General features: G+C 35.4%; 3 protein-coding genes across 6 annotated transcripts; all 3 read right to left on the minus strand.

Moving 5' to 3' along the window:
* Positions 1–697: 697 nt before the first annotated feature.
* Positions 698–4918, minus strand: MDO1 (telomere-capping, CST complex subunit). 3 transcript variants are annotated; one of them, XM_088510860.1, is made up of 5 exons: positions 4792–4918; positions 4283–4507; positions 3477–3618; positions 1203–1356; positions 698–1087 (listed from the first exon to the last, which is right to left on the minus strand). In XM_088510860.1, exons 3-5 carry the CDS (start codon positions 3578–3580, stop codon positions 974–976), a joined length of 372 nt encoding a protein of 123 aa, XP_088366986.1. In that variant the 5' UTR covers positions 3581–3618; positions 4283–4507; positions 4792–4918; the 3' UTR covers positions 698–973. The 3 variants fall into 3 exon arrangements, with proteins under 3 accessions (XP_088366986.1, XP_059438750.1, XP_059438749.1); XM_059582767.2 differs by lacking the exon at positions 4283–4507 and having other exon boundaries at positions 3477–3590; XM_059582766.2 differs by lacking the exon at positions 4283–4507.
* Positions 4919–6044: 1126 nt separating this feature from the next.
* On the minus strand, positions 6045–15674 carry LOC132172086 (phospholipase D zeta 1-like). 2 transcript variants are annotated; one of them, XM_088518325.1, is made up of 21 exons: positions 15465–15674; positions 14455–14556; positions 14192–14307; positions 13916–14057; positions 13171–13332; positions 12689–12862; positions 12025–12267; positions 11815–11931; positions 10838–10977; positions 10590–10739; positions 10090–10246; positions 9731–10010; positions 9483–9688; positions 9002–9112; positions 8732–8878; positions 8447–8644; positions 7975–8076; positions 7317–7448; positions 7047–7112; positions 6531–6592; positions 6045–6444 (listed from the first exon to the last, which is right to left on the minus strand). In XM_088518325.1, the coding sequence occupies exons 1-21, from the start codon at positions 15672–15674 to the stop codon at positions 6192–6194; spliced, it is 3270 nt and encodes a 1089-aa protein (XP_088374451.1). In that variant the 3' UTR covers positions 6045–6191. The 2 variants fall into 2 exon arrangements, with proteins under 2 accessions (XP_088374451.1, XP_059439509.2); XM_059583526.2 differs by having other exon boundaries at positions 9483–10010.
* Positions 15675–18201: 2527 nt separating this feature from the next.
* Positions 18202–22027, minus strand: LOC132171780 (Tetratricopeptide repeat (TPR)-like superfamily protein). The gene is made up of 8 exons (XM_059583177.2): positions 21647–22027; positions 21490–21556; positions 21355–21394; positions 20969–21101; positions 20437–20508; positions 20190–20270; positions 18998–19059; positions 18202–18906 (listed from the first exon to the last, which is right to left on the minus strand). Exons 1-8 carry the CDS (start codon positions 21926–21928, stop codon positions 18840–18842), a joined length of 804 nt encoding a protein of 267 aa, XP_059439160.1. The 5' UTR covers positions 21929–22027; the 3' UTR covers positions 18202–18839.
* Positions 22028–22518: the final 491 nt, after the last annotated feature.

Raw genomic sequence — 22518 nt, forward strand, 5'->3', positions numbered from 1 at the left:
TTATTCTCTAAGCAGTATGAGAATAGAGTCTTCTAAAGTGTGGATAGGATAAAGAACCTAAGCAAGCTTTATATATTTATATAAAATATTATACAGTCTTCCTTTTACATACTCTTGGTTATCAGCCACATAGGAATACCACTTGGAAGATAACTCCTAATCCTATATAAATAAGGTGTACAAATCTCAATTAGCTGAGTCATCACTCTTAAATAATAAATCCACAATAAATGGAAGTCCAATCTTCTTTTTTTTTTTTTTTTAATCTATCAATTTTGAGCAAGAATACTGCAACTAATGGACATCGGCAATTAAGCAATGACAAATACAAAGATTTTTATTGGTTCATCTGTTCATTTAGCATAGGCCATTTGGCCATGCGCTTTTGCAGGTTGAAAGTGCGAAAAAAAATATTTCGTTTGGGAGTGCGTTTCTAAAAAATAGTGACGTAAAAACATAAAAATATGTAGGCAAGGGGTGCATTTTTTAAAATGCACAATTTTAAAGGCTAAACTATAATTTTATCAAACACATAATTACATTTTTAAAAATCATGTTTTCAAATTATACGTTTTATAATTGTTGTTTCTCAAATTGCATGTTTTGAAATCGCAAAACCAAATAGATTGCTAAGCGGTGATCCAAGTCTTGTGTTAATGTGCCCTCTTGGCGTATGAGACCAATTTTTGGAGAAAAATACAAAATAACTCCATGAGTAATGAGGCAATTTCAATTCACTCCCTCAATTTGTAGAATATTGGGCAACATTGCTTTTTTCTAACTCGGACCATTTTTTTTTTCAGAAGGAAAACTTCAAACTACCCAATGGAAAGGTTTTAGTTTTTCCAATGCTTCCTAACTTAATTAACAAAGAAACAGGGGAAATAAAAACTAAAGAAAATTCCCTTGTCACTGTGTCAGAACAATGGAATGGTAGTGACAGAAACTAAGCTTCAGAGTTGACAAAACTGGATCAAGGGGTACTCAAGTGATCAGCTTGAAATTGTCTCAACAGCTGCAGGGACTGATGGTAGAGATTTAGATCAATTCCATCCACATTCCTACCCACACGTGCCTGCAATATTGCCTGAAATGAAATGGAAAGCCAGAGATTACTATCTTAATATATGTACATATCAATGCATGTGTATGAGAGAGAGAGAGATGCTATAAGCCTTGAACCAATGGTGCCAGCATCCCACCTCATTATCAGGTTGGATAAGGAGTTCGCCAATGAATTGGTAGACGGAACCGACTCTAAAGCTAAGATCCCTCAGATGCTGAGTGTTGATCTTCAGGTTGGCATTTCCATCAATAACTATGGCTATAGCTGTCTCAACAGAATACTCTTGTAGTCTGTTGGGGAACAAGATATAATAAGCTCTTCATCAATATTGTATTCTGCTTGTAAGATATTAACAATGAAGATAATAAAATATAAGTGCTGCAATCATCCAGCCTCCTATTCCAGCAGAAACAATGCATAATTGTGCAAGGCATTACAGGATTATTTAAATCTGTTGACCTTTCCCAATTATAAGATCAGTTAGGATTTGAATCTTATATATAAACAAGAGATTTGCATCAATAATGGAATAACCATTATATGTAGGCACATGGAGATGAAAGAGCTCCACAATTTCTTGGCAAAGACCAAGATATTTCCCTAAAACTGATTGGATGGAAATGAGTTCTTAAGCTTTCATGTAACCATGCTTAGAAAAAATGTTTTTGATTTCTTTTATCTAAATACTTTACAATCACGTACTATAAACGATATTAGTGACAAGGACCTGCAAAGGAAAAGAAAACTTTAAAATAAGATCCCTTCAGCCTTCAGGAATAAGATCTAAGACAATGAGATGCCAATTGTACCAGGCAGTTTGCTAATCTCGCAATTAAATACTCAGGTGGGCTAACAGTAAGCGCTATTGGGCTGTGATGACATCCTTCTTCAGTATATTCTATTGGATAGTTTTAAAAAAATCCCAATGCACTAGTTTAGAGAATCAAATTTAACATAAGAATGATAATGACCAAACTTTCTTACCCCAAGGGTCTCAATCAGTTGGGAACCATGCCTCATGAAATGAAAGTCTCACTAGTTCGAATCTCACCTTACCCTTCCACTTAGGGTAACAAATTACTTATAAGATTAAACTTTCCCTCCATGTAGAAATCTAACATAAATATTACACAACTATAAATTACATGCCAAAGACTATGAGTCAAATCTCTTTTGCAGGCTGTGAGTTATGATCTTACCTGTTGTTCCCTTGGGGCAAACAAGCTAAAGTTATAACCCAGACATACTAGAACCATAGTTGTACGAAGATCCTAGAAATATTGCCTATCTTTTTTACTTTTATATAAGTAAAGAGTTTATCCAAAAGTATCAAAGAAAGTCAAACCCACTCAGACCTTGAATAATGCCTTATGGAACCCCATTTTGATCAAGACCCAATCAAATAATGCCTTGAGAAAGCTTATGTTGATCTTCCCCAGCGACTTCTCTTTGCCAAAAAGATCCTCTTGTTACCCTCCAACCAGATGCTGACCAGTAAAGCACTTTTCCCAAGCTACTAAGCCCCCACAACTAAACTTTCTAGACAGTCTTTTGATGTTACAAGCAAATATTTTCAACCAAATCCTTTGCTTCATAAACATATAATAAACTATTCCATGTAGACCCCTTTTTTCCACTAAAAATGACGGTCTAACTGGCTAATTTCAAAATCGTGGTGCCATCTAATTCTTTGCAATCACTCTTTTTTTATTCAGCGCCTCAAGCAATTTACCAACTGTCAGCTCTATCACCACCACCACCTCCTTTACCATGCCGATGCTGCCGCCATACTATCTCTTCCATCACTCTCACACCATCATCCAACTACCACCATGCCATGACTATCAAGTCCACTGCCACCATGTTTGTCACAAGAAAATCTCCTAGGCCACTTTTCCAAAGTCCAATTCTCTCACTCCATTTCTTACACCAACAATTAAACCATTAACACTATCACCAACATCACCACCACCTACAGTGCCACCACCAACATCCCTCCAAAATCTACTTCACCACTCTAGTCCCATCTCACCTTTTTTTTTAAAAAAAATTATATTACATCACTGCCACCAACCCCACCACCTTTGTCAGAACCTCCTCTATTGATGTACAATTTCCCATGAACCAATATTGCCAACATCCTTCATCGAGAACTTCTATTACCCTAATCTACCATCATCTCTCAAATTCAATAAAAATAACAATAGAAGAACGTCATGTTTTTAAGTTTGTAAGCCTTAAACCAATAATCCTCTGAATTTGGAGGCCCAAATAATCCCTCAGGTGGATCCTGCCACTGATGTTAAAGAAACTTGGAAAAAGGTATACAACAGGAAGAAGATAAACATTAAAATTCAAGCAAATGACATATATGACCACCAATTTAGCATTGGACAGGCAGAAGTCTTACTTTCCAGTAACTCTAAGTGATGCCCCTTGCTTGAAGAATGGAGAAGAAGGGTGTATCTCTTCTAGTGACACTAATGCCCCAGATTTTATTGCAGATGACGCCATTAAGCCAAACCTTTAGTTAAAAAAGCATTAAATCCTCCCTGCAAGAGAGAGAGAGAGAGAGAGATGCACACTCAAGAAATATGTAGGTACACAATAATTATAATATCACATGTTAGCAGTCACATCTACATTGTTCATTTTAAACTTATGAAGAAGCTCATTTAAAATTGAATTAAGGTTCATGAGAGGAAAACATAGCTAATATTCTTATGCAAAAAAAAAAAAAAATCTTCAGAATAATTAAGCAGTGTGGATCAGGTTTGAGCATCTATCTCTTATTGTACTTCCAATGAAAAGTTCAGTACATAGCTTGTGTACAGTGACAGCTATTGAGCTCTTAATCTCAAAGTCATGTTAATGTAGTCAAGCACCTTTCTTCACTCACCCTGAAGTCTGGGAGTATTATCTTCTGATTCCCAAAAAAAAAAAAAAAAAAAAAAAAACCTTCATCCATTATCAAGAATAGTCTTCTAGTTATCCAAACAAACATATAAGTGAGAGTATTCCTGTTTCATCTCCCCCAACTCAATTATAGAAATACTTAAACAGAAAAGTTAAAGCCCAAATACAACTCTGTTTGGCAGCTGAGAAAATGTAGGCAAAAGAAAGAAAGAAAAAGTTTTAACTCTTAGATTATTTATTAATTATGATTCATGGACACAATAATCTACACCTATTCTCATGCCATACAAAACAATTTACCTCAGTGGAGTCCTATCTTCCCTTTTCTTTCTTTCCTTTTTCGAAAATTAAAAGTAAGGTTCAAAATTTCGCTTTCTTTTCCTGTCTCTTCCTCGGTCCTAAAACACCAAATCATCTTTTTCTTTCAATTAAAACCGAGCCCCACAATAGTACATTTCAAGCTGCACACAGACTGTACTCAGACCAATCATCTCAAAGTTGTAAAATGCACATGACAACAATGGCCTACAGCAAAAATGCAAGTCATAAAGAACCCAATCCGGAAAAAAGTATAAAATGCAGAAACATGTGCACGTAAAATCAACGAAACAAACTCAACCAACAACCTCTTAGCTTCAAACCCATATTTTGAACAAACACTAATCATAAAACACTTATTTTTCCTCAAACCAACCACCCAATTCAGAATACCATGAAATGCAAATCGAGGACATAAAATTAACAAAACCCAAATACCCATATACTAAAATCCTAATTAGACAAAGCAAAATGAAAAGTTCGCTCAGTACCTTGTCTCTGTAGATTCGAAGCTGGAGGATTTACTTTCTTAGTGTCAGTCAGAAAAGCTGCAGTAAGAGAAGGCGAGGAAATAGGAACAGTATAGAGGGAAAACAAAGGAAATTGGAGGATGGTGCACTCGTGTATATGAAAGGAGTAATGCATTTGCCGTCTATAATTGACACGCGTTCATAATACATGTTTTGACGTTTCAACAATAGACTAGAGTCTTACGTAACACGTTGCCTTCGATTCTCATGTTAGAAACGATTGTCATGTTATGGAATTAGAGCGCTTGTTTGGAAAGTTAGTTGGCCTTTAGGTGGCTCGGAATTGTAGTAAAATTTGATTGATGTGAGAAAAAGTAAAAATGTTTGTCATGGAACTATCGCGTTTAGCTTTTTATAATTCAAAATTACAGTTTAACTGTAAAATCGTGCGTTTTAAAAAACGTATCTCTTACCTGTAATTTGAAAACACGATATGTTTTCAAATTATTATTTTTATTTCAAAACATGATATGTTAAATTATTATTTTTATAGTTCACAATATGATTTATGAGATTTAATTTAAAATTAAATTCTTGTTATGCCAAATCGTAATACCAAACACACTTTTAAATTCTCAGTACAATTACAAATCAATTATTTTGGCATTCATCAATATAGTTGAGTTAATCGCATTGTTTACTACATACATCCCCATCTCTTTTAGTACTTAATTTGCATGGAAGTTCATGTAATTTGAATCTTAAGTTCTTAATTATTATACTTAGGTTCAAGTATCAACAACAGAATGTTCCCCACATTCAAAAATAATAATGAGAATCTTCTCATGAGTAGAAACCAGTACAAATTCAAGAACATATCATTATATGGGATTTAATGTGGGAAAGCTATTATATAGATTGAAAGCCAAAATAGGGACCATTCACAAATCCAGCTCAAGGACATAATAAAGCTATACATATTACAATGAGCATGGACAGTACTCTTTAATAAATGAAAACAAAATGTATATACATTTATCAACTACTAGTATTAGCTGTACGGAGAGATATGAAGGCCAATGCGGCATTCAGTAATTTTACCCAATAAATATCTATAAATAAATGATTAATACTATTTAATAGACTGTTATACGATAACCATACAACTTGATGATATAACAGTGAAAATCAACTATTGTAAAAAAAATAAATAAATAGATTGATTTTCATTGCCACATCATTTCGGTTGTATGACAGTTGTATAGTAGTCTACTAAATAACGTTACTCTAAATAAATATTGTGAGTGAACTTTCTGCTAATGGATTCCCGTTCTCTCTTTCTCACAGTGGGATTATCTACAATTGGGGGTAAAACAATGGATCTCTCATATATTATATCTACCTATGATTTCTCTACCTCCTTAGTGAAATACTTGAGGAGCTGCATAAAACTCACTCTCGTTGAATACTGGTCTCATATTGTTTTCTTCACACATAAACTCTACAGGGAAGGAAACAAGATGTCCCCTAATAGACTTCAATCTCTCCATTGGATCTATTTCCTTGACTTCTCCATTCTCAGAGGATTCTAGCTTCTCAGGGGCTATTCCTAAATCAATGGTGGTGTGGCTAAGTTTCTCCTTCCAATGGGCCATGCTTTGCCTGAGAGCAGCTCTGTGTGCAACAGCAACATTACACAATGTGAGAGAGAGAGCCGCAAGTGCAGCAAAAAGGAGAGCACAGTCATGGTAGTATCTTACCGAGAGTGTATGCGATCGTTGGGAATGCAAGCAAAGACATCTTGGTAGATAATGGAATTTTTCTGTCACATATTGTAGCATGTTAATTTAGTACAGGTGATGCAAAAGGGTAAACTATATATCAGTGAAAACTGATGAAAGATAAATAAATGACTGAGACTGCCCAGTTTTCCACACAGATTTCTTAAGATGCATATATCACTAACATATCCTACATTACAAACTATACTGAAATCTCTTGAACTCGAATGATAATACGCAGAAAACTGATTTTAATCTATAGATAATCTGAATATTTTTAGAAAAACCACATGTCAAGGCCACATTCTTCCAAAAACATTTTACATACATTATGTAGATGTGCATGCATGTTTGCCTGCATGCATGTTCGTGTTGTATATGAATATGATTATGGAAGCATAGAGGCCCACCAGCATTAATGTTATATTAGATGGTAACACACACACACCCAATTGAAACTAACAGAACATTTTCTCAAAATCTGGCTAATCTCACCTTTGCAGTTGCTAACCACAGATCTTTGTATGTTGAGTCTGTTACAGGATCACTAATTTGATTGATCTGAAGAAATTAAAAGCATAGCGTCAGTGCAGCATATAAGGTCACCAATTAACTGATGACTATCTGTGTGAACTACATATAATGATGGAGTTTATATGTAAGGGATAAAGAATTTAATCCAGCAGCAGGCCTTAAATATCGCCTCTGAAGTTTTGTGGAGGGTAGGCAGTGCAGAAACATCCATGTTTGGTTAATGTTACTAACCTCTCCTGCAGATAAACCAAGGTGCTCAGACCACAGGGAGCACCGAAGAGTATAAGAAAATTTTCCAGCCTGCCAAGGCTCTCCATTCATAGATGAATCAAGAAAGTCTTTATCTTCAATTACTACCCCAATCTGAAACAGAAATGTTAGAGTCAAATATATTTTTTCTGTCCTTTTCTTTCTGAGAAAATGAGAAAGGGAGTAGAACAACACCTTCATAAATATAGATTAATGAGAGTTGAACTCTTGTTTTATAGTCTATTTAAATCATCATTTTCTCGAAATTGTAGCTAACAAACAATCTCCCCAATAGCATTATTTGAATTATGCTACTAAGAGGATATCTTATTTTCCTAATTTTTTTCCAAAAAATGAGGCAAAACTATAGTTGACCGGCTGAATGTTCCAAGAGAAAGTGACTTAATTCGTGGAGACATTAAACCAAACACAGATGCTAGGAGAAACCTTTTCCTTCCATCTGTGCATATGGTAACGGATAAATGAAGCACAACAGTTCTCTAGCATTTTCTATATCTGGTGGAGAACAGCTTATATTCTTGGCTTAGATCACCAAGAACAACTTCAGTAAATGCATTCCGAATTTGAACTCTTTTATATGCTCAGAAAGGTAGCCCTTCAGCTAAAGTAGAAATGATACCTCAGAGTCTCTTGATCCTAGCAAACTCCTATCATTTATGTTGGATGAACCAATCAAAGCAATGTGGTCATCAATAATCATTAATTTGCTGTGCACATAAACCTGCATAAAAGAGAGAATCTGCAATGAGAAAAAAAGCTAAATATTCATGATAACTATTACTGTTTAATAAAAAGTGAAAAAACAATCTTCTTTCGTGCATGCATTAATCTGAGCTTTATTTGTTGAGAATAGAGGCACAGGTTTGGGAAGAGACAACACCTCAACCCATTATGAGGTTCATAGGGGCAGAGTATGGAGGAGTTGCAATTATACAGTACTTAACTGTGGGAGGCAATGGAATCTATTACGAAGAGGCTCAATGTCACACATGGTACATCTAGGACTTCAAAAGCAACATGTATAAAGCCAAAAATTCTATCTGGGACACAAAAGGCTGCATAAAATGGAGGCATGTAGTGCTTGGCATTACCTGACTGGTAGCCACAGGACCACCATCAAAAAGTCTACCGTAGGATCTCAGGCCATAGAAAGAAATATAATCATGGGTTTTAGGACCAAGAACAACGTTAAGTTTATGCAGTATTGAGTGTTTTTCTCTAGAAATAGTACGATACTGCCAATGCGTTAAGGCTCTAACAGTTGCTGCACCACCATCATCCAGACCTCCCTGTAATAAAAGTTCACAACAGAAGTAAAGGCTTAGGTATCTAAACTTATTGTCCAATTGTTTGGAAATAAAACCAAGTACGAGTACCTGGAAGCCAGGTAAGAGTGGCAAGACAACAATGACCCTGAAACACTTCTGTTCTTTGTGTGCTTTCAAAATACGACGGTATAAAGCTTCTAGGACACGGTTTTGTATTGTCTCATCTCCTTTAAGCCCCGATATGAAAAATTGATTCTGGAAGCAAGCAAAGAATAAAGAGAGTGAGATGCTGGCCAAAAGACAATCAAAATGATTCACAGACTACCTTTTTAAACTCATCTATAAGAAATCAGAGTTAGTTTGACAAACTTTTGTTACCTCTATGTAGATAAAATGCTTTGCATCCTTAATGAGAGAACAATAAGCACTATGAATGCTTCCTTCAATTTGACTTGTTCCAACAGACCACTGGCTGACACTTCTGATAACCTATACACCACATATTCATTCAAGAAGGCAGAAGATGAAAGATTAAAAAGAGAAATTGAGATACATCAGGATGGAAGTAGGGAATAACAATACACATGAGCTGGTCCCCTTTCCAGCTTAAAGGGTTTTGAGATTTCAATGGTGGTACAAATGCTAGGTTAGTGCAACACATATAATACCGTATAACCTTGCATTAACAATGTTAATCTTGATAGGAAACAGGATTTATATTTCAGGAGTCTGTATGAAGAAAATATATATGCTTGGTGCTAGCAGATGTGGATGGCTAAGACTATTCACGAAATATTGTCTCCTACTTCCTCAAACAAAATTCATGTTATGGTTATAGACTCCATGAGGTATAGCTAACCTGAACACGGCATGCAGTACGCGGACCAACACAGTCGTTCCCTGCAACAGCATGATTGCCTTCCTTGGGAGTTTCCCACCACTCATCTGAAGTTTTCATGTCACACTCTGCAACCGCATTTGAATCCATTTCACTCTGAAGATCCATAGAGTCAAGGTCATTTACAAAGCCTTTAATCTGTGTATCAGCAGCTGAGGCTTTAACTTCTGGCTCTTGGAATGTGGATGAGAAACTTCCATTGACCCCACTTGGCTGATCAAGAAGATTGTGATTCATATGCAGGCCGTTCAACTTTGAGCCTACATTCGAAGCCGCTACTCCATCAGCTTCCAGAGGCAAAAGCAATGGGATATCTTCTGAAGGTGACAGTGACGAAAAAGAATCATGCCTGCTAATGCTTTTCTGGTTTTCATCTGAGTTCTTGTGTTTAATATCTATATCTTGGCTTCTTCCCATGTAATGAGGAAGGACCATGAGGTGGTGAGGCATAAGCAGTGGAATTTTTTGTTCATTTGGAGCTTTGTTTCTCTGAATAAATGTTTCATTATGTTATATAAAGAATTACTCTGACACATAAAAAAAATATATCAAGTAAGTAAAGATTAACCTTAGCATGGTTCCAGCGCTGAACAAAGTGCCTAGCAACGTCACGACAGGGTGGCCCCCAAAGAGCACAATGAACATCATGCCATGGCATACGAGGATATTTTCTACGATCCAATTCATCTCTCATTGTGTCTTCCCAAGAATTTGGTTCAGATTCCCTACACAAAAAAAGAGAAAGGAAAAATAAAAACTATTAATATCACAAATTAGTAATTACTGACCAAAATTTATAGCTGCTTACAATTATTTTAGATTAATGAATAACACAAAGCTTGCTCCCAACACTAGTTTACAAGACTTACTAAAATTTTTCCAGCAAACTCCACATGTTGAGAGTTAAATATATCACTCTACAAGTTCCGAAGACGTGTTTTATATATGAAAAAAGCTAAATGCATAATATTTGTACCATAAACATCTAACAGAGAAGTATATTTAGCATAAACTTCTAAACCAAAACTCATATCTGCTTCATTGTCTGCAAAATGTTCTAAATCATACCTTGGATTATAGTAGTCCTTTCCAGGCCATATGACAGGAGGGCAATCGCCCACTCTGTGTTCAGTTGTGTCATAACGTCCAAAGCATAAATCTAATCCTCCAATAAAGCAAATCTTAGAGTCAACAATAACAAGTTTTTCATGGTGTGACCTGTAAGAAACCAAGTTAATAGTAATTGCTTAGTATCCAAAATATATCCATAGCTGTCAATAAGAATGCCGAATGAGTTCAATCCACAAACTTCATACCAATAATAAACTCCAGTGGATATATGGTCAGGATATCGCAAAACCCTTACATTCTCATGAATGTCAAGGAGCCTTTTCTTACTGTACATACTGTTGATTTTTAAAGCAAGAGATACCTCCTTGTAAAGAAGAATGTAAATCTGCATATCATTAGATTAAAGTTAAATCTAAATTATGCTCAAATCCACAGAAAGCACGCAGAATTTATTTCAGAAGTAGGAAGAGAACAATAACAAAAATATGACACGAAAAGGGAAAACAGGATGAACTGAGCAAAAGAAGAAGAGGTTAAGCATTGATGGTGAGCTTCAAGTTGAATCAGAAGGATGATATCTGACCCAGAACCTCAGCAGCCGAGTCAGAGTTGCAATAATGAAAATCAGTCTATATCATAGAAGTGCACTAAATGATGAGAATAGATGACTGCATAAAGAGCAGTTCATTCTAATGCCATTTATACATAGTAAGACTGGCAATTGAGCCAGATACTATTTTCTTTTAAACAGATAGACTGATGCCAAAACCTTCTCATTCACAGTATTTGTCCTACAATAAATAAAAACTCAACGAAAACATGATAAAAAATAAGGTTTAAACCTCTCTTTCAAGAACAATCTTTTTTTTTTTTTTCGTCTATGAGTTTCATCACACGAGCAAGCTGAGATGCTGCTTTTCAAGTCTAATAAAGTGGCATTTCTGATCATACAACTACAGCATGATTCCAAACCCTGCTACAAATTACACTTTATATTGATTATAACTTTATGAGCAATGTGATACAATCTATATTAATTCATTCTAGAAACAATTTCTACACTTTATATGAGAGTATGGCAAAAGTATATGTAATAACCAAAGAAAAGAAAAGAACCAAGTAATTCGTCTAGGTTCTAAAGGTAGACAAAGACATAAAAAAACACCCCAAAGCCAAAATAGTACATTTATAAAGAATGAGAAAGAATCATATGTTTTTGCACCTGGACCCCTAGCTTAGCTTTCGCTTCTAGTAATGCATCAAGCTGAGAGGAAGGATGACTATGAAAAGGGCGTCTTAAATACAGTTCTGGGCAAAGCCACCACCCAGTAATGAATATCTGCATACAATTTTCAGTCTTTCAGTCAAAAGGAATAGACACTGGCATGAATTGTATATATTATGTGTTAATACAGAAAAGAACAAAATAAACCTCTGATTTTGCATTCTCTATTGAAGAAGCAATTACTTCAAAGGCCGCTTCCCCATCTATAAACCATTGAGCCTGGCTTCCATCTTCTATCAAACCTCTTTGGGGAGCATAGGAATCAAAACGTTGAGGATGGCACCAACTCTCTTGAGATTTTAGACCAGCATTGTTGATTGCTGTAACCCATTCTTTAACTTTGGCACTACTTGTGGTTCTCAACTTTATGCTCCGATTTCCACAAGTGGCCTTTCAACATTTCCAAATTTTTGTCATTAGAATCAAATTGCAAAAAAACAAAAATCATATATTTAGACTTACTGGTATCAAAAGAAGTAAATTTCCATATCGTTTATGACACTTCTAAAGAAGTAATTAAGCCAAAAAAAAAAATCATGACACATAAAAGTATATATCAAGCCACAATCTTATAAATTTGAAATTGGCCTCTTGCAGGTTCAATTACTTATACCATCTAATTCTCTGGCAGAAGAAAGTTCAAAGGCTTGGGATATAGATTACCAGAACTATCAGAAGGCAATTGCATTGGACTGAATGAAAACATTACAAAGTAGTAAATGGAAAGCAGATACAGCCTCAACCCATACATGACATAATGATTATAATATTTAAGCGTTGAAGAAGCAAAGACAAAAACAGTTTAACTCACCCTAAATGCATAACGTAAGGGATTATGTTCCTTTATATGATTTGCTAAGTATACTTCTAACCCCTCCTTTCTGTTGGAGACTGGCAGTACATCAAAAACAATTATGTCCAAGAGTTTCGTGTCAAAAGGATCATCCAGCAAGGCTAGGAAACCCGGTTTTAAAACAGCCCACACCTGCAAGCAGATTAGGTGTGAATAATGACAAAATTACAGTTTACAAAGTAACCAGAGATGACATATACAGGTTGCATAGGAATCAAAGTCATAACATCATCCTGAGCATTAGGTATTTTCCAGTCTTTAGATGAATAAAAGGTGCTTCCAAGACAGAATTTTGGGGCATTTAACAGTTTTCCAGTCCTGGGAGTTATTCCATGGCCCAGTTAATCTGGATTGTTTCTATTAATTTAGCACCCCCTCCCAAAAAAAAAACAAAAAAACAATGAAAATTGTGATAAAGGGATAAGGTTCAGCAACCAGACCTTTTCCCAATTGCTTTGGCAACAACTGGACCAACGTAACACCCAACATTTCACATCAGAATCAACCCTTGGTAGATGCTTCACCATTACATAACCTTCTTTCAATTTTGAACCAAACTCGCGTAAAAATGACAACTTGGAGACCTCCAAAAATTTGCATACCTACAATACAAATGGTGTAAGTAGCCAGTAACAAAAGATTGATGGGCAATTTGCAATACATTTCAGTATTTATTAAGCAATGTCAAAATGTTTGCCCTGAATCAAGTTTAAAAAGATTCTTGTGTAATCATATCACCCCCCTCTACCTCAAAGAAGAAGGGGTCTTGCCAAATTCACATTCCTATAGATTATCAAGAACAATATTTTGGACTTTCTGCAGAAGCAGGCATAATTGTCAAATTAGCAGAAAACAACCTGGAAGAGGATACATTGATATACGCAGAACTCACATTCCTCTAAAATTAGAATGAGACTTTCAAGAAACTATCTTACATTCACAGGTAAAAGATGTGATGGGTATTGGGTAATGTTGGAAAGACCTGAATGTAAATTTCAGTTCTCAAGCATGTATGTGCAGCTGTTGTTAGTGATATAAAAGAACCAGTGAAGCCCATGCCAAAATCTTTGAAGTTAAATACGACTGGCCATTAGTTAAATGAACTATTCAAAAGGATCTAAAACCAAAAAAAAAAAAAAATCAGTTTCATTAAGGTAGAAACAGCAAAGATTATTAAATGTTCACCTCCCGGGAGTTTACAATATCCATGTTTCCTAGAAAGTGATTCAGATAGCCCTGCATTGCCACCTTTGCTCTGTCTGAAATGGACTGCTGACCTCCTAGTGCTGGGCGAATTATTGGAAAAGCAGCAATTGATGGAACATTTCTGTATAATAAACCAAATCCCAAAAATCTCCTTTTTAAAGCCCCAAAAGAGATGCAAGAACAACAAATATGGTAGAAAGTGCTTTATTAGTTCCAAGTACTAAACAGAACGGACAATATAGGATTAGCATTCACCTGTTTCTAACACTTCCTTCATAATGTAAAGGAATAGCTCCATCATCAGGTTCATCATCATCTTGCACCACTGCTGTTTGATCCACTATTCCTAAGCTTTGAAGCCATTCTTTAACCTTTCAGAAAAAATTCCAATCAGAAGTTAAATGATAATCATCACATGTACACAATAATGAAGACCAAGAAGTTCGAAACTGGGCTAGCCTACAGGTCCATGAATGTTAAAAAAATTGACCAGGACATGTCATGTATAATAGGCCAACCTGTTCTTGTTTCCCATATAATTCCTCAATAAATGCACGTTTCTTCAAAGCGAAATGTAAATAGAGAACTTGTGATGCTTTCTTCAGTAAACGCCACTTGAACTGTTTCAATATGAATACAATGATTAATTGCACATTGTAGCTGCTATATGTATTCTCATGACACAATATTGAATGAGTCTTAAAACTCAAAAGAATATCAAACTAAAGAGCTCTAAGGACAATGATAAATAAGATTGAAATGCATAAGACTTCTCATAATAAATGAACAAACAGAAAGGACAAAATTGCAGTGATAATACCTAACTGGACCATTTCTTCTATTTGTAACTTGTAATCAAAATGATCCTATAATAAGCACCCCAGTTCCAATTAAAATCATCACTTTAAACATAATTAAACAGTAATTGTTCATTTAAACAGCATTTATTTTTTTTCTGGGATTTTTTTAAAATGTAATTATTCCCCTCAAAAATGCTTTGCCCCAAGTTCTTAAGGTCAGTAATGAACCTGATTCTGGCAGCTAAATTATAAAAACTAAAAAAAGTGAGAACAGCAAAATTATTTAAATCTCAGCCAGCTCATTACAATAAGCACAGCAGAGCCAGAGAAAAAAGAGAAGAAGGAAAAGAAAACTCATGAGTTCTTAACTTGATCAAAGAGGCTCCAAATGTATCTTGAAAACAAATTGTCATACTCCTAATTCATCATTAGTTATTAGTCAGTTGCAGCTAAACACAACCCATAATTCAAATTCAATTGATATCCATTTGGTTGCTATATAATATACCAAAAGTAGATAAACAGAAAAAAAAAAAAAAAAAAAAAAAAAAATCCCCACACTCAAAATATGTCTCAGACAACTATTGTACATAACAAACTCAAACTTCTCCTCATGTTAGAATCCCAAAACAAGAAAACAACATAAAACCCAGAAACCAATTCAGCAAATAAAACCAAGTGATATTGAGAAACAAACAGAGAGAGAGACAGAGAGAGTTGGTGCATGCCTGCTTGTATTGAACCTCAATGGTGTAAGACAGAAGCATGGGGCTGATATCTCCGGTATCGGGCCGTGAAACCGACTCGATCGTGGCCGTCGGCAACTCCTCGAAGATCCACACCTGCTCCCCCCCACATTGGCGGGATGAGTGAGACCTTGACATCACCGGAGCCTCCGACGGTGGCACACCTCCGGCAATAAGCCTCTCCAATGACATCCCAAGCTGCTTTCACCGAACCAATATTATCCTTCACCTTTGGCATGTGCTTTGAGAGAGAGACTATTTATTTATTTATTTATTTTTATTTTATTCTTTCTTCTAAGCAACACAGAGTTCGATTTTGTGAGGTAAAAAAGAGGAAGCTTTCAAAGACAACGATTAACGGTCTTTATAGTTTTTCGGAAAGTACAAGCTTCCCGGTTCTCAGGTTTTTTGTTTACAGATAATCTCATGGGATTTCCATGTTGCTTACTTACGATGATGACATGTATCCTAGGAACCAGACCATCATTACTTCGTGGCACCAATCAAACTTGGTTGAATGGAGGTTCTGTGGGTTTTTGTTAATTTTTTTGGTGAAGCAAATTAAATTACTGTTTTTATGGATTTTTATATTCTTGAAGAATTTGCAGAGGATGAATAAAAAAAGTAAAATGAGGGTAATTTGGTCAGTAGATGAATGGTATCACAGAAGTTCCATGGAACTCAAACTTGTATTGGCCGGGGAATGCCAATGGCATATCCCATTGCAGAATCACCAAAAGAATATCCAACTCTTTTGTGCTTACCACTGAGAATATGCCAAAAGAGCTTCAAAGGGCTTGTGATGATGTGTCTAAGATTAGATTAATCTAATTATGTTAGGGTTAAAGATTGTGACATGAGCTTGTTGTAACCGTCATTGAAACAAAATTATTTTGAAAAAAAAAAAAAAAATAGATAAATTGATTGTCTCATGTGGAATGTTTTGTCGTGCACGGCTAAAATAGCTAGCTGTTTGTGAAATGGACACGTTAGAAGTTGGAAGGTGGCTGAGGTTTACGTGATTATTAAGATTTTAATTGAATATTTCTCATAATATTTATGTTCCCGTTTGCTAAAGCAAGTTTTTGTACCCATGAAGTCAAAGGATTATGACTTTTGAAATGATAATTGGAAAAATTTCACGACTGGAGGCGGTTGATGACGATGATCAGAAATGCGTCTTAAATAACAATAGGCCAATTATGGCCAAAATGAAAGCGGGATTTGATATTAGTATTGATTGTAACACTCCTGAGCTCACTGGATTTGTTTTTCATGAACTTTTTTGGAATATGAATTTAATGAATATTAGTTTAAACTTTTGAAATAAGTGGTAATTTAATTAAGAATGAAAATGCAAAATATGTAAACAGATTAAGAATGGACACCTGTTATTTTTATAGGCTGTGTTGAAGGAAGCTCTTCCAATCTAATTTGGAGGAAAACTCTGTCCGAAATCTAATGACTAGAAAGAGGCTACTATTCTACCTGCTGAAGCTGTTTTTTTTTTTTTTTAATGCTAATTATAGCTTATAGCTTAATTAATCATTTTCAAAAGTTTGAAAACTGTTCAACGTTTTGACGTGTTAAACAAATTTTTAAAAATAACGAATACCCACCAAACTCAACATCACTATTTACCCATTTGATGTTCCTAGTTGGCAAATCCTTTCCTTAAATAGACTATTAAGAAATGACAGAAATTTTCTTCAAATTGGTAGGGTGGAAATATCTTCCAACCCATATAAAATAGTGTCAATTGTCTATAAATATTTAAAATACACATTAAATTTAGTCTAAATTAGTAAACTGCTATTAATGAGGTTAAAAATTTAATATGCCTTTTAAATGTTTATAAACAATTTAACACTATTTTACATGGGTTTGAAGATATTTTCTCCATACGGATTTGGAGAAAATTTCTGTCATTTATTAAATATGTTTTAGTTTTGGAATTTCAAAGGTATAACCCTCAAACTGATGCTTTAAGCTCAATTAAGAAATGAAACAAATAGGAATATAGTATGCAACAAAAGTGAAAGCCTACCAGAACAATGATTGAAGTCATTGTCAATTGTCACAAAAGACACTCAAAGTTCTACTTCTACATTTAAATTTGAACCCCACTTGTTTCCTAAACATTTTGCTGCAAGCTACTCTACCTTTAGCCTTTCATTCTTATAATAATGTTTGCTTCCCATAACCATCATTGCATAGAAAACAAAAATTCATCATGAAAAATAATAAGAAATCATTATGCTCTCTGTATATCTGCCTAAACAAAAATTTACTGCAGAATAATATGATGTTTAACACGTCTTGTTCATCGGTTACATAGTTTGTATGCTCTTGATTTCAGTGTTTGAATCTGAGTTATTGCATTGTCGTGTAGTCCATGAACCACACAAAGTTTAGATATTTGCAGCAGCATAATCATTGGGGGTAATCATTAGGAAAATATATGTAAAACAAAACTTCACCTGAAAAATAAATTACAATTTCCTTGCTTCTCTGGACCTCGTTTTTTCCTTTTGACTTGTGGGTTCCTATCTGTTTTTAAAAGAGCTAGAGAAAAGAAGAAAGACAGGAGCAATAGGAAGGGAGACTGCAAAGGCAAAAGAGAATAAAAGTTGGGCATATTTGGTATATAAAATAGTTATTTTATTGAAAAAAGAAATAGTCATTATTATTGGGAATTATTATTCATTAGTTTAATTGTAACACTAGAATATAACCCTACATATATATATTTTGTTGTTTGGTACAGTTCAATAGCTGTTGAATGGAATCATAACGCTGGCCACTGTTCAGCACGGCCCATTGCTGACCACCGTTTGACCTAGTCTCCAGCCATCCTCGGCCCAGCTTGCCAACCATCATCTCTTCGGTCACCATCCAACCTCACCATTGTCTAGCCTGCCCGGCCCATTTTCTACCACTCTGTTGCTCCATCTCCAACCACCCTCGACCATCGCCTACCTTCGACTACCGACCAGCTGTCGTTCCAGCCTAGTCTCTAGCCATTGTTTCATGCTGACAACTGTCGTCCGATATTCCTTTCTATGAGCTTAATTAAGCTTGTGGTATTGCAAGCAAGCGTCGAAAAACCGTAACATAATTATAGGAACAATGCATTTGTATACTGCATTTGTAACAGCTGGGGCAAACAGTTACAATTTTTTTTTTATCATAAAATCAACTAATACTTAAAAAAAAAAAACGATCTTGCTATGAAATTCCTTGGCGGGCTTCTAACAACATGAAAATTCTGCAGGAAGCTAGTTGCATCCATATATGATCTGCGCTGCATGGATACATCCTCCTGTGGTACTCCAGTTCAAGCATGAGCCAAATATTTTAGTTAGAGCTCCAATTTCGACAAAGACAGTGAACCCTGGCAAGTGAAGCCATATAATCATCAGACCTGAAATGAAAGGACTCGCTGTTAGATTTATCTCACTGTACGTATAGTTGCATTACTGAGAAATGTTGACATATTATGAATACAGACAGACCTCTGTCCATAAGGAGACTGGTATGCAGCAAGTATATGAAGCTTGGCCGCATCAGTTTTTTTCTGCACAGATATAAATTGCTTGATTATTAAGCTTAAGATGAGATGAGATCAGCAAGTAACCTTCAAAGCATTCACCCCTAATCAAAAGATAACATCAGTCCATTTTCCTTAAAGGTTGTCAATGAGTTCATCAGTAACCAAGCATGCTACACGATATCTCAATTTACTCTTTTATCAGTAATGTCAAAACACCTAGGTTAGAGAGAATGGAATAGAAGGACTTTCACTTACCAAATGGAAATGGGATAATTTCTTTACACCAGAGTTATGACAAGAACTGGTAATAAAAGATGTACATGACAGCAGATCTTCATATGTGCTAAAATAAGAAGCAAAGACAAACTCTTGACATGCAAGAAACATTCTTCTAAAAATCCCCCCATTCTCCTTCAATAAACTTTTTTTTTTCTCTGCCGAATGCATGAACGGTAGATTAATACTTCCAAGAAACCTACACCTTGCCAACTTAGTTCACTCTCCTCGATAGGCTTCCCTAATATTGACTATTGGGGATAACAGATAAGTGAATGAATTTAGGCCACTGAGGAAGGCTGAAGTGATGTAAGGTGAAACATCTTCTCCTTAAGTATCTCAATAGTGACAGTTCACATCAGTTGAAATGGAGTTTCTTTGCAGAACAAACCTAAGGACTTCATTTACATCCTAACATCCACTTAAACAATGGACAAAAATGTGAAATAAATGGTTTTACTAAAATGGCAAGATAAGTAGACACCACTGAGCATGTTTTCAACAACATTATTAGAAGTCTCTATCTTCAACTCATATTTTTCCCTTTAAGGCAAAGAGACACAACATCCAACTAGTTGAACCCATAAATCTCAAATATAAGCATTAAGCATGAAATGGGGTTCCCACAAGTTATGCATTATATTTTTCCTACATATCGCCCACAGCATGTCCACACAAGAGTTGTGAGTATTGCTTTTCCATATAAACAAAGAAGCCAGTTGTCTACTTGTGGTGCATCTGTAAATGAAGTATGGTCGAGCTGCTCTTTAATGATTTGCATTCTTTAAAGGAGCTAGCGAGAACTCAATTTGGTATGTTTATGAAGTATAACTGAATTAAAAGCCCAAACTAGGAAGGTTTAGAAGCTGAGAACAAACCTCAGATTCGTAATAAAGCCCAGCATACAGAGAAGCATAGAAATTTTCATTCTCCCTGCCATTTGAAAATGCAGCAACAAGCTATGCAGTAAAACCAAAATTTTCAGTCAGATGAAGTTCTTGGAATTATATGCAACCATACTGCTCTTATATGGTAGCTCTTGAAATCAACATTTGCCCAGTTAAAATGACAAAAGAAAAAGGAAAAAAACACAAGAGTTTTTAGCTCAGAAGCATTAAATCACACCTTTTCAGGATCTCCACCATTTTTAAACATGTTATAGGCTTCCCGCATGACGGGTCGTGGATCCTTGCCAACCTGCATTCAGTTATTAAGTGATAAAATGAATGTTATTATTATTTCCACAGTTGGCACTTGGACACAGAAATAGGAAGATGACCCCATTTTAGCTCTCTAAATAGACAGAACAATAAAATCCACTAATTAACTTTGTTCAGGATACCAGGTCCTCTACCTACAGATGCCCATTAGTAATTAAAATGTATGATTAATCATAATGTAACTACTACTTCGTCAGGTTGCAGATCACCTAATCAGTTTTTGCATATACAGGCACATAAATAAATTTTTTGCATCATGTCTCATGCACAGGGAAACCATCGGTTGGTTGGCTGGCGAGTTAAGTAATCAAAATCAAAGGCATGCGAGTTGCCTAACTCAGGTAATGTTTTTTTTTTTCTGGGTGAATAACAAAGTCAATCTTTTTATTTTTCAATAGAATCAATGATGATGTTCCTCCTTTAACAAACAAACTTACCTCAAGAAACTGTTTCCTTGCTTCGTCAACTCCACATAATTGAGCTTCACAAAGAAAGCACCAGATGGATTCCTCTGTGTCATTTGGATTCTGTGAAACATCTAACCGGAATTGCTCTGCCCCTTCTTCAAACCTATGGAGAAGAGAAACCCACTTCAATCTCCTCACAATATTTAGAGATTCATGTTTTATCTTGTTTATGTCTATGGGGAAAAAAAAAAAAAGAAGGAAAAGAACAAATTAGGGCAGATTGAGCAGAGATTCCTTCTTTACTCAAAATGCAAGATTTCTCTAAGTTCAAAATTCTGCTTGTATTTTCTTTGCCAAAGTATTCTCAGTAACCAAACAAAGGCACAAGGAGAATAGGACCAGTAAAGAATTAATACCTATCAAGGTAGTATAATGACAGCCCCCTTTGCCAAAGATCTGACAACAACCATCACCAATTCAATCTAATCTAATTCAACAGATAGTATATCCAAATCACAAAGATCCGTTATCTAAATTTCCCTATAACCTACATGCCTTTTGACGAGGATCCAACTCAATTGCCTTATCGAATTCCACCAAAGAACCTGGAACATCTCCCTTAACAATAACAAACACTCCGAATTACACAAACCAAAACAACTAATAAAACAAAGTACAGAAAGAAAGTACATGATGAAGGAAGTATACCTGCCGAAAGAGTAGCATTCCACGCCGAATGGAAACAACAGCTTCACGGGCATTGTTGCCACCAGTTAAGGCGTCCCAGATTCCAGAAACTGAAGGAAGGAACAATCTTCTGGATAGTGTTGGCGGTGGCGTTTGGTGGCTGTGAATTCTGGAATGATGGGTGGGGAAGAAGTGTGAGCTCGTGTGCGTTTTGAATGGAAAGGGAGGTGAGGGTATAGAGGGAGTGAAGTGTGAAGAAGTGGGCATGGAAATGGCGGGTTTAAGGATGTGGGTCATGGCCATTGAAGAGAGAGGCAACCTTGAAATGGGTAACTCGGGAACGAGAGAATGGGACTGAGAAATTGAGACCAACAGTTAGAGAGAGAAAGAGAGAGATAAGGCGCCAAAGAGCAATTGACTTAGAATGTATGTAAATAAAATTATATAAATTAATTTTAAGGAGAAACTTTAGAGTTCAAAACTACTCCGACGGTTGGGTTGGGTCACCTTGTGACGCATGGGTCTAGCTTGACCCATGGCTGGGTCGCAACCGCTGGTCACTGTGGATATATATATATATATATATATATATATATATATATATTATTTTTTAATTTGAAATTAAAGGTAAATTTGGACTTTTATAAAAATTAAAAAAAAAAAAAAAAAGTTAGGGGTGTAAATGTCATTGTATCATTTTTAACATTTAAAATATGACAAAGGGGGTCAATTGACTCAAATTGAAAGTTCATGGAGTTAAATTGAGAGTTTTTAAAATTTAAGGAGATCTTCTCAAAATGCGTGGTAATTCAGAGGTCTAAAGTAAAGTTTTTCCTAGTTTTAATTTAACTTATTTAATTAAATAAGTAAAACTCTCTAACTTTAATTCATTA

This window comes from Corylus avellana, chromosome 1 (genome assembly GCF_965113065.1).
Source record: "Corylus avellana chromosome 1, dhCorAvel1.hap1.2, whole genome shotgun sequence".
In the NCBI taxonomy this organism is placed as follows: Eukaryota; Viridiplantae; Streptophyta; class Magnoliopsida; order Fagales; family Betulaceae; genus Corylus; species Corylus avellana.

What these genes read in the sequence shown, in the direction of transcription:
- MDO1 (XM_059582767.2), bottom strand. Translation starts at nt 3,580, where the DNA reads ATGGCGTCATCTGCAATAAAATCTGGGGCATTAGTGTCACTAGAAGAG. An exon ending in TCACTTAGAGTTACTGGAAA is followed by an intron (nt 1,357 to 3,476) that starts GTAAGACTTCTG and finishes GTTCCCCAACAG; the next exon opens with ACTACAAGAGTATTCTGTTG. An exon ending in TTATCCAACCTGATAATGAG is followed by an intron (nt 1,088 to 1,202) that starts GTGGGATGCTGG and finishes ATTTCATTTCAG; the next exon opens with GCAATATTGCAGGCACGTGT.
- LOC132172086 (XM_059583526.2), bottom strand. Translation starts at nt 15,674, where the DNA reads ATGTCATTGGAGAGGCTTATTGCCGGAGGTGTGCCACCGTCGGAGGCT. An exon ending in ATATTGTAAACTCCCGGGAG is followed by an intron (nt 13,333 to 13,915) that starts GTGAACATTTAA and finishes TTTGTATTGTAG; the next exon opens with GTATGCAAATTTTTGGAGGT. An exon ending in AGCGCTGGAACCATGCTAAG is followed by an intron (nt 10,011 to 10,089) that starts GTTAATCTTTAC and finishes ACATTTATTCAG; the next exon opens with AGAAACAAAGCTCCAAATGA.
- LOC132171780 (XM_059583177.2), bottom strand. Translation starts at nt 21,928, where the DNA reads ATGGCCATGACCCACATCCTTAAACCCGCCATTTCCATGCCCACTTCT. An exon ending in GGATCCTCGTCAAAAGGCAT is followed by an intron (nt 21,395 to 21,489) that starts GTAGGTTATAGG and finishes GGTTGTTGTCAG; the next exon opens with ATCTTTGGCAAAGGGGGCTG. An exon ending in ATGGTGGAGATCCTGAAAAG is followed by an intron (nt 20,271 to 20,436) that starts GTGTGATTTAAT and finishes TTTACTGCATAG; the next exon opens with CTTGTTGCTGCATTTTCAAA.